Source organism: Hydra vulgaris, chromosome 12, assembly GCF_038396675.1.
Source record: "Hydra vulgaris chromosome 12, alternate assembly HydraT2T_AEP".
NCBI classification, from domain to species: Eukaryota; Metazoa; Cnidaria; class Hydrozoa; order Anthoathecata; family Hydridae; genus Hydra; species Hydra vulgaris.
In genome coordinates, this window is record NC_088931.1 from 68,442,501 (window position 1) to 68,460,000 (window position 17,500).

The 17,500-nt window shown below is 27.8% G+C and overlaps 1 protein-coding gene across 2 annotated transcripts in view; it reads right to left on the bottom strand.

Annotated features, from left to right (window-relative positions):
• Nucleotides 1–5,949: 5,949 nt before the first annotated feature.
• The window catches only part of LOC136088953 (uncharacterized), a 149,970-nt gene continuing 138,419 nt past the window's right edge, over nucleotides 5,950–17,500 (bottom strand). The window contains exons 22-25 of one of the 2 annotated variants that reach the window (XM_065814239.1): nucleotides 13,379–13,689; nucleotides 7,200–7,342; nucleotides 6,329–6,464; nucleotides 5,950–6,221 (exon numbers count right to left, since the gene is read on the bottom strand). In XM_065814239.1, coding sequence (XP_065670311.1) covers nucleotides 6,147–6,221; nucleotides 6,329–6,464; nucleotides 7,200–7,342; nucleotides 13,379–13,689 — 665 coding nt within the window. In that variant the 3' untranslated portion in view covers nucleotides 5,950–6,146. Of the gene's footprint in view, nucleotides 6,222–6,328; nucleotides 6,465–7,199; nucleotides 7,343–13,378; nucleotides 13,690–17,500 lie in introns of those variants that run through there. The other variant, XR_010642664.1, reaches the window with a different exon arrangement.

Consider the following 17,500-nt stretch of genomic DNA (forward strand, 5'->3'; position numbering starts at 1 on the left):
TCAAACAATCAAAATATTAGGCGGATCACTTCATAAAATTTGGCGGATCACTTAATATAAATTGGCGGATCATGTTGTTTTTTTGTAGAACAACCATTAAAATTTATAGAATTTAATTTAAACGTTCAAATTAATAGACGGATCGCTTCATAAAATTTGGCGGATCACTTGATACAAATAGGCGGATCACGTTGTTTTTTGGTAGAACAATCATTCAAATTAAAGGAGTTTGATTCAAACAATCAAAATATTTGGCGGATCACTTAATATAATTTGGCGGATCATGTTGTTTTTTGTAGAACAACCATTAAAATTTATAGAATTTGATTCAAGCAATAAAAGTATTCCGCGGATCACTTCATAAAATTTGGCGGATCACTTGATACAAATTGGCGGATCACTTTGTTTTTTGGTACTACAATCATTATATTAGGCGGATCACTTCATAAAATTTCGTGGATCACTTGATATAAATTGGCGGGTCGCGTTGTTTTTGGTAGAACAATTATTAAAACTTATAAAGTTTGATCCCAATAATCAAAATATTAGGCAGATCATTTAATATAAATGTGCGGATCGCTTGATATGATTGGTGGATCACGTTGGTTTTTGGTAGGAAAATCATTAAAACTTATAGAGTTTGATGTAAATAATCAAAATATTAGGCAGATCATTTAATATAATTGTGCGGATATAAATTGGAGGGTCACTTTGTTTTTTGAGTTCAAAAATTTTGTAAAATATAATAAAATTATAATATGCAAAAACCTTCTAAATATTATATTTTTAATGAAATTAAACTATATCTAAATTGTATTTTTTGTGTTTATTTTATGAAATATGATTCGCTTAAGTAACGTTTAAATGATCCGCCCCGCCGTTTGTACCGTTTAAATGATCCGCCCCGCTGATCCGCTCCGCCCCGCCGTTTTTACCTACTCTTGTTTTTCTACTTTCACATTTTTTTCGTGTACACGCTTTATGCGCAAATCATCTTTACGTATCTACTTTACGCATTCATATTGTAAAAAAGAAATCCAAGCGATCAAATCTTTTTTTTTCAACTTATTTCAAAAAAATTGTTCCTTCGTATGTGATCATTATTACGAGATGCCTAATATTTGCTTTAAAAAAAGTGTTCTGGTGATGTCGGCTCACGTGACTTCTTGTGAAATCATATTAAATCGAGTTCTTTGCGAATAAAAGTAACTACACAATTTATTTATTTATAACCAGTTAGAAAAAAAATTGCAATAATAATAATAAAAAAGAGATAAACAAGCGACCGTCGAAGTTACATTTGAAGCCGATTAAATGCGGACGTTACGTTGATATTGCTCCGATGCTAAAATCGCCATTGTCTCTGTTTAAATCAGCAACTATTTTTTGTACTTCTTACTAAAATTCAATTACCCATGATTTGTTATTAAGTATAGTCGCATCCCTGGTCACTGTCCATACATACACAGTCACTGTTCATTTTTTCTCTTTATTTTTATTTATTTTTTGCAAAAATCAGAGCTTTGCAATTCTCACCCGTGACTTTTAATTTACCTGATTTGATTATAAAACTTATCAAGAGTTTTTTTAGTAGCATTAATGTAACTGTAATTGTTTTAATATCAATAATGATCACTTTATTCCATATATTGGGTCCTTTTATAGTTATTGAGAACTTGGTAGTATCATATATAGATTTGGCTTGATCATCGTTGTTACTCAAATATTTAGTAAGATTTTTATGCTGAATTTTATTAAATTTGGTTCACGTTTGATATTAACCTAACTGCACGTTAATGTTCGTTAAGGTGGTTCACCACAAAAAAAAAAAAAAAAAAAATCCCCAAATTTCATAATTTCAAATTAAAAGTTGTATAAGAACATAAGAAAATAAAAAACAAAATAAGTGTCATTTTACAACAATTTATTCCTAAAACTGCGAAAATATGTCAAAAAGGATGCAAATTCAGTCAATTTTGAACAAAATTTTGAAAAATGATAATTAGGAAACAATTAGAAATTAGAGCTTCATATTTGGCAAACAGTTTAATGCACGTAAAATGAAGGGCCTGAACCAAAATCACTGCTATATTCTTAGTAAAAGTTGAAATTTTTGATTTTTTTGGCAAAAATATCAAATTTTGGAGGGTTGGCTAATGAAATAAAATAGTAAAATGTAAATAATTCATTAACTACTTTGTTATTAGCATATATTTTAGTTCAGGCCCTCCATCATTATATGTAGAACATGTCCTGAAAATTTGAAGCAAAAAACTTAATTTAGTCATTTAAAAGTTATAACATTTCAAAAATTAAAAATTGAACAAAAAAGTGAATGCTGAAAAACAATAAACATTTTATAACTAAAACAATATCAAAAACTTCCAGATGAGTATGGTTCAAAAGTTTCCAGTTGTTGTTCTTCATCTTGCCAACCCTTATTAATGTCTTTTAAATGTATCCTTCTACTTTTTTTTCAAAAGAGTCTTTTTTATTCATACAGGTAACGCGTTTTTGATCCTTACAAAATAAGGACACCGGATTTTACACCATTTTCAAGGTTGAGGAGACTCATTACTCTCTGAACACCAGCAGTTCATTAATTAAAATACAATACAGCTGAGTTCACTCCCAACTCAAATGAAGCTTTGTGAATAAAAACGTTTTTGGGCATCTAGACCATATAATACAATTAAGACCCTCATTAGAATTCTGTGTTTGATCATGAGTTGATTTTTTTCAAAACGTTTGCATCACTCAATTCTTCAAACTCTTTCTTAATGATATGATATATCCATACTGGCAAATTAACTTTAGGTATGTAAATTTTGTGACCCGAAGAGTTTTATTTCTTCCATTTACACCAGCAATTAGGACCCACTGGACAACACGTGGCGATGAAATTGATCAGGAAAATTAGTGCTATGGTAAAGAACAGCGCGAATGTTTTTTTTCATTTGGTATACCTTTTCATTTTCACTTAAGGAATTGTTAGCTGCAGCCTGTCTAATAGCCAAACCAAAATAGTTCTATTTCTATTAATTGTGCATTCTGTCAACTTTCCTTTTCCAGCTAACCGATTACCATGATGTCCATCTTTCCTTCGGTTACGTAGTCTTGTACCAATGCGCTTCTTGATATGACGAACATCTTCTTGATAAGAACATCATTAAATGCAGAGGAATCCCCATCTCCCAAATAATAGTTATAAATCAAATCATTTTTTTCTATAGAACGATTAAATATCTTTACCACACCAGCACTTTCCATTGCCCCTGACGAGGCTCTGTGATTTAAGGAGCAAATATAATTAGCCTTCCATTCAGCATAAACTGGATTATTCTACTTTCTTTTCCACATTCTACATCCCCTACAATATTTGCAAAAGACTTCAAAGTCAATACATCGCCCTTCTGAAATAGTGGTCACCACACCGTTTAGTGAAATATGTTCGCGTTTTTGCCATGAGCCATCCGAAGAAACCCTGATCAGTTATTTTCCTGAACCAATGTGCTTATCTTTAACTTTATGTTTAATTTTTATTGCTGCTGCCTTTCTGGATTGTTCTGCTGATAACTTATATGGATTTTGAATAGTGCTGACTTTGTTAAAGGCGTTGTTATTCATACATGAAGTGTTTGCGATTTGGGAAAAGTCCACTAAGGCTTGGTGATCTTTCCCAATTTCATGAAAAGCAATAACCATTTTAAGGTTTATATCGAAATAATTTCTGCCTTGTTTAGGTACAGATTTTTCAACATCATTAGATGTATATGTGCAAGAATGAAAATTACATTTGGTACATTTAGAATTCAACTTGTGAGAAAACCCACTTCGTTTATCGTTGTTATTTGTAAAAACAATACAACTGTTACATTCTGGGCAACTGCCAATACTACAATAACTTTTTTTAAAATAGAGAAGTTTATTATAATTTTATAATTTTCTGAATTATTATAATTATCAGCTTTTATTAAAGAAACTTTGCTGGCACTAACTGAAACACGCCCAATATTTTCGCCTTCTTTTAGGGTAGGTGTTTTGGTCCACTGGTTGCCATGAAATGCTCTTTTTCTTTTAAACTTTTTTTTTTGTTGCTTCCCATTATACATAATATTCTAATATTTTAAAATATATAATATAAAACAGATAAGTTATACTAAATAATAAGAAAAAATACAAAGCTTTTCAATTACAACAATAAATTATCAGAAGATAGTATCTGATGAATCGTACAAAAATTGCAACTTCCATACACTGGTATATTCTAAACTTTTGTCAAACCATGCTTGCCTACTAAACTAATGCGTAACTAACCAAATTTGACAAAAAAACATGAATCAAGTCAAAGAGAGAGTGCAATTATAAACATAAGTTTGTGTTGCTAGAGGCCGTTGCTATGGAAAGTTGTCTGATAAGGTCTAAATAAAATGAAATACCTCAAAAAATACTCAAGATATATCAAAACAGACTCCAGAAACGTTTACAGCAATGTTGAACTACAATAAAACAAAAGTAACCTCAAAAACCAACTTTTGATAAAAATTTAGTTTTTTTAGAGGTGAACCAACCTAAAATATTTTTATTGGTAAGAATGAATAAATGAGAGAAAAACGGAGAATAGTTTCTACATTAGTAGTACAATGAATTTGATTTAGAAGCCTTGCAGCTGTATTTGTATCTGTTGTTTAAACATGAAGAGCGTTTTTCGAAAAGGGAAAAATCACATTTTTATTGTTTTGAGAAAAATGAAAAACTAATTACCAAGCAAAGTATTTTTTAAATCTTAATAATTTTGTAATCGTAAAAAAAGTCGATGAACAATTTTTTATTCATATTAACATAATTAGATTTGTAACTTTTTCAAAAAAGAATTCGAATGTTGATAAAAATTAATTTTGAAAACAGGCCCGTTTTAGAAAAACGCTAGTTAGAAAAGATAAAAATGTTTTGCATAAACATTTACAACTTTTAATACGACTTAAATTTAAAACAATTAACAAATTCACATAAAAGATCATTAGACTTTCCCGTAAAATAGCTAACGCGTTACGCATTGTGGTAGTTGTATTCATCAAAACAATCCGAATAAAATTTAGTAAATATTATCAAAAGTTCTTTTTATGCTAGTCTAGAAAATAAAATTGATGCAACTTTTTTCAGAGCTTTTTTTCTGGGATCATAATTTGTTTTTTGTAAACTTAAACGTGACAAACCTTCGATGAAAAAAAATCAATAAGCAACAGCAACTCAATAAGGTATTAAACCGTGTAGCCAAATCTTCTATAGAAAAGGCGCACCGCAGTCGAATTACCATTAAAATTACTCGTTAACATTCAGTATACGTGGCCTTTCTCATGTTTTAGATAAAAAAATTTTACTTAAATCATCAGAAATTATATATTTTGAGACCGTTAATGGTAGGAATATATAGGTTTTAAAAACTTTATGACTACTTTAAATATCTTAAATATATTTTTTGACACCTGTGTAAAACTAAAAAGATTCTTTGTTGAGCTCAAACTTTTCAACTACAAATTGTGGATGATGATGTAAACAAAGACGAGACCTAGTGCGATGAATATTTGATTCACTTACAATATACAAATTTTTGACTCACTTATGATATATATGATTTACGTACTATAAAAGAAACAGTAATATTACATTAAAATTTTTTTCTTGTAAAAAAACTCTTCTATAAAAATTTATAAGTAAAAAACTCATGAATTAAAAAATCTAATATAAAAATATACAAAGAATTTAATATAAAATTATATTAAGAATATTTTTCTAAAATTTAAAAAACTTAATAAAGTAATATTAAAATAAACTTAAAACACAATACAAATATATATTAAGTATATATTAAGTATTTCTAAGTATATATTAAAAAATATAACATTTTCTTTAAAAAATAAGGGAAAAAAAAAAAAAAAAACATAAAATAATAAACACAGTATATATTAAGTACATAAAAGTATATATAAAAAATTAACATTTCTATCATCTCTATAAAAAAGTAATAAAAATTTTACTATTTAACAGTAGTTTTTTTTAACAAAATATATAAATATAAAAATGATGTAACAATATCTTCTATATTACAAAAAACATAATACAAAATAGTCTTTTTCCATTTGAATTTATTTAAAATTTGAGTATGTGGAAAAAGTCTCCAAATAATGCTTCACCAACTTATAAACAAATTCATATTGAAGCTACAAAAGAATTTAAGTTATTATAAAAGAACTTAATTAATACCCCAGAGATTTTATTAGCCGTTATACCAAATAACATTAAGGTATCTTAGGAAAAAAAAACTTACCAAATTTTGAACAAATTGAGGCTGTGATAATTGAGCTCTTCGCACAACTTGAAATACATCAACGAGTTCTTCTATTTGAGATTGTTCTATTGCATTGATGCATGAAATAAAAGTACCGGAGCGACTTACGCCGTTGCTATAGAAATTCAATTAGGCAAAAAAACTACTTAGTAACGCTAATTATTTAAATACTTGAAAAAATAACGCAAACGTTTAAAATAACGGGTTATGGATAAGTTTTTAAACTAGAATAAAAGCTTTATTTTTGGAACAAAATTTTTTATTTAAACCGCAAAACTGAAATATAATAATAAAAAAATGACTTCTTTAAGTATTTAAAGACAAAAAAAAAATGTCAGATGCCAAGTCTGGTCGAAATACGTACTCTCCAGTACTATAAAATTTATTTAAGGTACCAAATACTTTTTAATTATGGTTTCCAGGTAGACTGTTTGGTTCAATAACATTCCTGAAGGAATAAAAAATGGTTTTGATACGCCTTTTGAGGAAACACAAAGCCAAACCAATAACTTTTTGCATATTTGGCTTTATAATCAAAACTTACCTGCAGGGGAGAGCTATAAAATGGTCGGCAATTTTTTTTTTTTTGTTTATCTGGATTATTTTCCCAAAACTTGTACGAATCGTTCTTAATGTTTTCATACTTTTTCATTGTTTAAAAATTATCAAATAAATATATACTTTTTTGATTTTGTTTAAATGTAATTAAGGCACGATTTTAAAAGGAGACTATTACAAACCTTGTACAGTTCTTTGCAAAGATAACTTAACATTCACTCTAGTCTAAAAAACTTATTTTTAACCCGTTATAATAAAAATATGGGCAAAAAAAACTGCACAAATGTATTACTTGCAAACAACAGCAATGATATCATTTCCAAGACATTGTTGTGATTTTGTCACTTCACCAATCAACTGTAAAATTAGATCAAAACTTGGTAAACAGTTCTCCGACCAAAAGCTAAACTCAAGCATGCACATGATAGTTTCACTCTAAAATATTACTTCGTGTCTTGAATTAAAAAAAGTTAAAAAAAAATTCTTATTAATGAGATTGAGAGATTCATAAAATGATAGTATTTTAAATAAATACTTATACACTTAAAGTAATATGGAAATTTAATTCGGTTACACATCAGTAACTGATTTATAAATTGAAAATCAAACATCTATTTGTAAAAACTTACTTGTATATGTTGGTGTAACTAAATAATACTTTCTTACTTGAATTGTTAATCTTTCTTATGGGTTTTTAAGGCGATCGTTTTATTGAATTTAAGAAAGCGTGACCAATAAATTAAAAGAAAATTATATAGAAAAGTAGAAAGTACAGTTAATAAAGAAGTTTATTTAAAAGCTTCAGTATATGCAATTCATAATTTTTTTAGTGTATTGGTTGCAGTTATTAGTTTCTATAATTTATAAATTATAGAGTTTTTATAAACTAAAAAACCTAATGTTTCTTAGAGTCTGATTTAATTTCAAGAATTGGTTAAAAAAGAACTTAAATTAAAAAAAAAATTATTTTGTTGAAAAATTAACCCTAAAACTCATTTAAAAAAAAAAAAACACTTTTTTTTATTGTACAACAAAGAGAAACAAAAATTAAATGTTTTAAGGGTAAGTGTTATGAAGAGTAGCGTGTCCCAAAAAAAAAATTATTTTTTTGCATGCATGTTTTTCCCATTCCCTTATGTCTACTGAGTTCATATGTATGACTAAAAATTTTTTCTGAGGTCAATTTCAGCAATATGTAAAATCTCAATTTTGATAAAGTTTGAGATTTTTTTTATATTTTTTTAGATACGAACCCAACAATTTTACATTTTTAATGCACCTTACTCTAAAGGATTTGGAAAGCCAATGTTTAAAGCTAAAATTTCAATCTACAAAATTGATAGTAGCCTGCCCTCAGAAACTTAAGAACAGGGATCTGATAATCTACTAACTGTAACGGAAACAAGGATGATTGACAAAAAGTCAATCATGGTCGTTTCCCTTGTGAGGATGCCAAAAAGGAAGATATTCAATTTTATTTAGGTCAAAAAGGAGAGCGAAACATGTATATTACAGAAAATTGAATGAAGTATTACAAAATTTAGTTAAAAATAAAAATATTCGGCTCAAGAGGATGGAGTAGGCAAAAGGTAAAATCCAATGAACTTAAGGTTTTTTTTCGTTTATCTGGAAATGAATTAGAATTGGAGCTCAGTTTACATTCTTCAGATGATGAAAATTTACCTAAAAAGATTCAGTCATTCTACTAATACATTCAGTCATTCTACTAATAGATTGAGTCATTCTATTAATAGATTCAGTCATTCTACTAATAGATTCAGTCATTCTTCTAATAGACTCAGTTATTCTTCTAATAGATTCAGTCATTCTACTAATAGATTCAGTCAATCTTCTAATAGATTCAGTCATTCTTCTAATAGATTCAGTCATTCTTCTAATAGATTCAGTTATTCTTTTAATAGATTCAGTCATTCAACTAATAGATTCAGTCATTCTACTAATAGATTCAGTCATTCTACTAATAGATTCAGTCATTCTACTAATAGATTCAGTCATTCAACTAATAAATTCAGTCATTCTACTAATAGATTCAGTCATTCTACTAATAGGTTCAGTCATTCTACTAATAGGTTCAGTCATTCTACTAATAGGTTCAGTCATTCTACTAATAGATTCAGTCATTCTACTAATAGATTCAGTCATTCTACTAATAGATCCAGTCATAGATTCAGTCATTCTACTAATAGATCCAGTCATTCTACTAAATCTAAAATAATAAGTATAAGTGCTGAAGATCTGGTTGAAGATGTTGAAGGTACTGCTGTAGTTTCTGCCTGATACAGAGTAGGTATATGTTCACAAACTTCATTAATAGCTACTATTTGCAATAAAGCTGGTACAAATCTAGAAGATATTAATCTATCAAAAAATACAGTCCATAGAAAGAGATTCAAGAAGACAACATATTAGGAGATAACCTCAGGCAAGAAATTATAACTACTCTGAAGGGAAAAAGGAATTCATTTTGATGGAAAGAGGATAAAACAGATTGAAGATATAAAAATAACTGTTTTTATATAAAGAATAGCGGTCAGTGTTACATCCCCTGACATGGATGATGCAGATCACAGCTAGGTGTTGTTCAGACACCAAGTTCCACATGTAGTGACCAGGCTCAAGCAATTTTGAATCTGCTAGAATACTATGACATAGTAGATCAAATATTTGCTGTTTACTGTGACACTACTGCATCCAATACTAGAATATCTCTGGAGTTATTATCCTTAGCTCCATTCCTTATATTCCACTTACATGGTTTCTCTGTAGAAGACATATACTAGAAATACCTATCTCACACTTTATGGAGGCTTTGACTGGAGAAAAGACAAAGGGCCCAAGAAAAAAGCTGTATGTAAAACCACAAAAAAATGGTGTTTATTCAAGAAAGAGGTTGGCAAGATAATTGATCTAGTTAAGTTCGATTGGAGTCAGCTTTAAGTTAAGTCAACCCTTAAACACAAAAAAGATTTTAAAATTAAATCAATTTTTTAAATAAGTTTGGATATACTTTAGAATGTAGTAGTATTTTTTTTCAAAAAAATTTTCTTCAAGAGATCAAGAGGGCAAATATATTGGGTATTTTCGTGAAAATAGCATAGAATGTTGTAACAGAAGTTTATTATTATAAACCTTAAAATAGTCCTCCTTAAAATGTTTTGAATCAAAATGTTTTAACTTTAACACTGTTGTTTAAATTGATGCTTTAACACAAATTTTTCAACATGGTAGAAAAAAATGTAGACCTTTGGTGATACCAGTATTGGAATAAATAAGAAAGATGCTTTAAATTTCTGAATTTCAGTCCAAAAGCTTTCCTTAGTGTTGTTTCAAAATATGAAAAAACAAGTTCTTCGAAATGTCTTTTTAGTCTCCATAAATAAAAGACTTTATAAGCACAAGCTTTATTAGCACTAAGTCTTATGGCGATCATTATTTTGAAGTGCACACCAAAACACATTGGCTTGAGTTTAATGTGCAACTTAGCTAGCCATTCTTTTGTGCCAGACTGACTCCAAGTCTGAAAGATTTTTGAAAGGATGGTTAACAATTCCAAGTAGAAGATAAAGTTCCATTGGTGAAATAACATCTAAAATAAGCAATAAGTAGTCCATATTGATCAACAGTGAAGGGATAACATTTGCAAAATATTTTTCAAAGTTTAAATCTGAGCTATTACCAACAAATTCTTCAAACCTTTCCTTCAATGTGCCAAAAAGAACTTAGAGTTTTGCATTCTGATAGATTTTCAGAACTAACATCACACCAGCAAATGCTTGCTTGAATAAAACTAAATTCCACAAATGATATTTTTTAGATCACATGAAATGTAAAATGCAATACAATTCACATAAAATTCATCTACACTCTGACACTCTTTCATGTTTCATGTAGATTTTCGACAATGGTAACAATTAGTTAACTTTAACACCTGTGTCTCGAGCTGTTAAACCTGTCAGCATGTGAAATTTTGTTGTTGTTGAGGACTACTTGTTTTATCACTATTGTTGGGTACCTTAATAACTGTTGAGCTCTGATCCTCTGTCATCAATTCCAAGTTTGACAGTATGATTGTAGTTGCCATTTCTGTTCAACATCACCTTGTTAGTTATATCCTTCAAATTTCTCCTGTGAATAACTTCTTTTCTTCAAAGTTGACATCTGAAAGTTGACATTTTTCTTACAATATTTTTCCAGGGGCATTAAATTTTAAATTAAAATATTTTACACCAGTCGAACTCCTGTTGCTTTGTGGAGAACTGAAGCAAGTTTTCTTATTAACATATTATATAGTTCAGTGTTTTTTTCTCATTACCATGTTAGACATGTCAACTGCATGTTTAACAACTTACTGATTTCAGTGCAGATTGTGTATATAAAATAGAAAATATATAATGAAATTATAAAATATATTGTAAGCTGCTGAATGTTTTTTCAATTCATATTTCAAACTACTTTTCATTAAATTTCATTTAAATTTTCCAATTAGGCAGATAAGACAATCACGTGATGTTCTTGTTAAAGACTTAACAACCATAAAGAAATTGCAGAGAGGTAACAATGAACATGTTACATCTCAAACATCTTATTTTTGTAAAAGAGTTTGGCATGAGTTGCAAACACCATGTTGAACTTATTTGTCTGCATGGTATATCTCATTTATTACAAATTTTTGAGCAATTGCAATAAAAATATCATTTAAATGTCACCTTTTTTTTTTAAATCACATTTAATATTATTCCAATCACCCTTAAGTTGGGGGTAGCCCCTTCAAATCAAGGGGGTTGAAATTTACATGGTTACTGATACCAAACACCAAGAGATTTTTTGATAAAATTTGCATTTTGTTAAAAAACTTTGGTCTACTTTACGATGATATAACTTTTTTTTTATATATGACGGGGGTTAAAAGTGCATAACTAATGGGGTATTTTTATTACCAAGTTCTATGTGGTGTAACCATGATAACCATATTAAAGTTTTGAGTTAGCACCATGCTAGGAAGTTAGCCATCTCAAATCTAAATATATATTACCATATGTAAAGTTGCATAACTTACATATTATCATATGTATTCACTATTATTTAAATTTTTATTGTTTTGGTTTTTTTTAAACTCAAAATTAAATTGCATTGTTTTTGGTTTTGAACTATTATAATAATTATTTAATATACTTTTTTTACATTTATTAAAAATTGTATTATCATGATGATAATGGTGATGATCATGATGATGATGACCAACTTCTTCAGCTGTCTTTTTGAATCAACATTGATTCACCTTTTTTTAGTTTGCAGATTGTAGAGACTGAAGAAAAATCAATATTAAGAGTGTTGGAACCATAGAATGAAAGCATAAGGATTAACATGAATAAGAAAAAAGTTATACATTGTAAAGTTAAGAATGAGCAAGTAAAAAATACTGGAATTTGACTATCTGGAGTTTGCAAGGAAAATAAACAGATAACAAAAAAGAATATAAATTATTTTTCAGTCAATTATAAACCTTTTTTACTATTTTAATTTAGACAGGTAAGTTGGTTAAGAAGGTAAATTCTTATACTTACAAATACTGATGTGTAGTGTCACTAGCAAAGTACATATATCAATTAATTGTGGTTTGATACACAATGTAAAACAATGTTACAATTAACATATTGTCATGACTTTAGATTAAAAAAAAAGTAAAACAAACCACTTGTGACCTTTTTTTTTGTTTTTGTTTGAGTCCTTAACAAGGCTACAACTTATTTAACTAAAAAAAAATTACAATCTTTTTTCTAATTAAACAATACTTTGCTTAAAATGGGGGAATTATAATGTGGAATTATTCACATAATGATGACTATGTTTTTCCTTTAGTTTATTCAGATAAGAAAAATTTTTCAGAACAAATAATTTTTGCAGTTTTTTAAAGTTACTACACTGAAACATTGTGCAAATCAGTTACCAAAATAGTAAGCGAAAAAAAAAAAAAATTTATTTAAATATTATGAAGTTTTTAATAAAAACTTTATGATTCGAACACAGTATGTGTTTCTTACTTCTTTTGTTTCTAAATTTTTTTAATTTTATTAAACTTTATAATTCAAACACAGTTTTCTTCTTTAATTTAGATCTATCATTATTTTTTTAATAGACTAATGATTCAAAAATATGTTAAAAGTTTTTTTTCTTCCTCAAAACACAACTTATAATAACACATAAAGTTTTTGAAAAGTAATAAAAATAATCAACTACATTTTTACTAAATAATAGACCATCCAGCCAGCATATTATTAAAAACGTGTCCTTTAAACTTACCGATGTTAATTGATCAATTTTGATCAAAAAACAAAGCATTTCAGAAAAAATTTTCAGAAAAATAATTCAAGAAATGTATCTAAGCAAGCCAAATATTTTTTAAGTTGAAAAACTACATTCAAATAGCAATCTATAAGTATAAAACTATACCTCAGTAGAAACACTCAAGTTTCTTTTTATTATGAATTCTAACTTCTCTTCAGCAGTCAATTTTACAGTGATACCATTAAGTTTTAAATCACAATCCGATGGAAAAAATTTATAATAAGATTTTCCTTTTTGTTCACAGTGAGAGGTAAGGTATACTATAGTTGAAACATTAAGTTTCTTTAAAACATCCCAAAACTCTGCAACAGTGTTTTGAAGTGGACATTGAGTTGCAATAAAGGCTTTCTTTCTTTTATAACCATCAACAAACACAGCATTCAGGTATGGCTCACTAGAAACCAATGCATCTTCTCCTATGAAACAAATAATATTTTATATATACACACACTCTCATATATATATGTAAAAAAAATATTAAAAAAATAAAATTAACAAAATAATGGTAATAGAACCATTATAATAATGTTAAAATAATAATACCTATAATAAAAAAAAATTACTAATAATATTATTATCTAAGATTATATATACTATTAGAAAATAATACTAAAAACATAAAAAATCGTTATAAAAGTAATGGTAAATTTAATAATGGTTGATTAAAAAATCATTACAATATTAGAAGTGTCACTCATATTCTAACAAAAAAGTCCTACCAATGGTGACTTTTTTTAAAATTCTATTCAATTATTTTAAAATGCAAAATACTTTTGAAGTTTTATAGAGATTATATACAAACATGTGTAATGATATTATACACTTTAACAAAAAAAAGATTTTAAAAAAAGCTAAAATTTCTAAAAACATTAAAACACCGGGAGAAAAAATTTGTTGCATATGTGTCATGATTGAGATACTTATGTTATTAATGTGCTCAGGAAATTAATCCTAATAAGCTGCGGATGGTCTGAAAAAAATTGTTTGAAACTTAATAAAGAAAAAACTTAATAAGACAGTCCTACTTCTCCAGAAGGTGCTGCTGTAGAGGTAAAAAAAAAAAATTATGGATGATGCAACGAAGAAAGTTAAAATGAGATAATTTGTTGCAAAAATTAAGAGCACTTAACAAAAGCTACTAAACCAAAAAATTAAAAGTAATTGCAGTTCAGTGCACTTAAAATTTTTAAGTATAGTATATTGGTGTTTGCAAAGAAACATATTCGTTTTTTAACATAAAACTAATTTTTTTAAAACTTTATTGTATAGACAGGTTTGGCGCTTAACCATCCCTATATACACAATATATACATAAACAAATATGATATTTGTTTATGTATATTGTTTACAAAATGTAAAAAACTCACTTATGTAACATTTATTCGTATGTAAAATAAGTAAACTTTTCTAATAATTACAAATCTTTTTTGCTCATGCTGTTTTGTTTTGATTTTTTGTATGTATGTTATTTTATTTAAAAAAATTGACAAGATTGAAAAAATACAAAACATATTATCTTATCCAATTGGAAAATTTGAAACTTCTATTTTAGATTTGCCCCTCTCAATAGTTTCTGATTGCTAAAATTACATCATCTGTTTCTTAGACCATTAAAAATGATAGACAAGGTTTTTTTGTAAATTATTGAAGCCACAATTCTTTTGTGTATGTGATGTCACTTTGTGGCCAAAAACTAGAAAACTACTAGAAATAAGATTTTATTTAAACTTTTAAAAAAAACTTCTTCTATTAAAGATATATGGAATATATTTTTATGAGATATATTTTAATAAAGACAAAAACTATTTATTTATTACTATTGTAGTAAATACAATAGTAATAAATAAATACTCTTATCCGTGAAATAATATATCTGTATCAGTTTTGTATATTTTTATGCAATTGTATGCAACATAATTAAAATTAATCAAAAAATGTAAGATTAATGCAAAAGGAAACTTGATGAATGAATGTTTAATTTGCCACAAACTGACATCAATGCGCAAACTTTTTTTAGCTTAACTTTTAGATTAGCGTTTAATAGCTGAGGCTATTATTCTTTAGTTTTAATTATAATCATAAGAATGAACTTTTTTTTATGACTATGTTTTAGTGGTCTAAGATCTTCTTAGTTCCATTTGTATAGCGTTATGTACAAATGGCTGTAAGTATAAACCTCTTTAGCATATGTTGAGTATGCAGGCATTATATAGAGATAATCGCATATAATATATCTATAAAATAAGAAAACTTTAAAATTTTATTTAAATTTTAGAAATCTTCTTTGCTAAATATTATTATTTTGCTATAAATATATAAGCAAGATTGAAAAAATTTCAAAATTTATTACGCTGAGAGAGGTCTTAAACCCCCCAAAACAAATGATGACAGCGCACTTAACCACTGAGCTATCAATGAAATATATTTAGCAGAAAAACAAACCTAATTTTAATTATAAGTCTCTTATAAGCTCTACGTATGCGGAAAAGGTGCGCATGTTAAGTTTTTGGCTCTTAAATGTTTTTTTCAGAATAAATTATTTTAATAAAAACTATTGTATATAAGGAATAGGTATATAAATAATTGGTGTGGAATAGATATGTATAGAAATGGTAGGTTTTGGTAAAAACCCGTATTTTACGGATCCGGAAAGCTAGGATAAATAAGGAAAAAGTATAGAAAAGTTCAGTTTGGTATAAACTTAAAAGACCCGTATTTTTACGTGTCCAATCTCAGCTAGTAATAATAATAATAATAATAGTATTATTCATAATAATCTTAGTAACAAAAATAAAAAAAAATTACTAATAAGATTATTATTATCCAAAATTTATATATACTATTATAAAAAATTATATAAATAATAGTTATATAATAGATGTTAGCAAACATGACAAATTTTCTTGTTTTTCCAATTTTGGAAGAGATCATTAAAACCTCTCCAGAAACAGTAACCAATATAAGGTTCTACTCTGACAATGTTTGCAGTCAATTCAAAAGCAAGTTTTAGTCATTTCATCGCTCAAATGAAAGTCAAATTTTCAAAATCTGTATTGAATGGAACTTTTTAGCAGTAAAAAACATGGAAAAGTTTGGAAATGAGTGGTATTGGAGCCACATTGAAAAGCTTAGTAAAAAATTTAATCATTAATAGAAAAATATCTGTAAAAAACACAAAAGAATTTCAGGATGCACTCAATGAACTCAAAGTGAAGTGAGACTTATTGAATCTACATATATTGAAACCCAAAAAGATGATTTAAAAGAATTGTTTGATGGATGCAAAAATGTAAAAAACATTTCTATACAGCACAACTTTATCCATAATGTATAATACTTTACTTAATAATTACTTGGACAATTTTAATAATTTACTTAGACAACATTATTTTCATAGGCCAAAATTGACTTCCAACAAGGCTGCAAGCAACTACTATTTGAGTTGAAAGTTACTGGAAGAGAAGAGATGAAGTTTATAGAGCAAGATAATGATTGACAGACGACTTAAAATATTTCAAATTTTATGAAGCAGGAAAACAAGATGAAGAAAGCGAATTCCAAAGAACTGATGTTAGAGGAAAAAATAATGAACAAGAATTTTTAGAGCACATAGGAACAGCCACAGTAAAAGGATGAGACTTAATAAAATGATGAGTAACACGAGAATGAATTTTAGTAGATGGTACAAGAGATGCTAGTCTCTTGTGTTCTTTAGAGCAGTACCCAATATAGTATTTATAGAAAAGAGAAAGAAAAGACACATTACAACAATGTGACAATGGTGGAAAGCTGGCTGCAAGAGCAGGTCCATCTATGTTTACAATGCATTTTTGCACGTTGTTTATATGCTTGTTTATATAGATATGGCAACAGTATTCCATAGAAGGATGGATTTGAGAATTATGGAGATAAAGAATAGAATTTGGAGTAAGAAAGTGACAAGCGCAATGCAACTTCAGCAGATGCTAAGGTTGCATTGAGTCCATTTAAAGAGATGCAACCTTAGCAGATGCTAATTTTGCAATCGATTTTATATATGAGGCGTTGTGAATGAAAGGGGCACACCAACCAAAATCAAGTTTTGAGTAAATCGCGTTTGAAGTTTCTAGACTGAAATTTGCAAAGGGGCACACCAACCAAAATCAAGTTTTAAGTATGCGCGCAAAATTACACTTTTTCCTACCACGCGATAGAAGAGTTTACACCCCCTCCCCCTCTGTGGTAGTT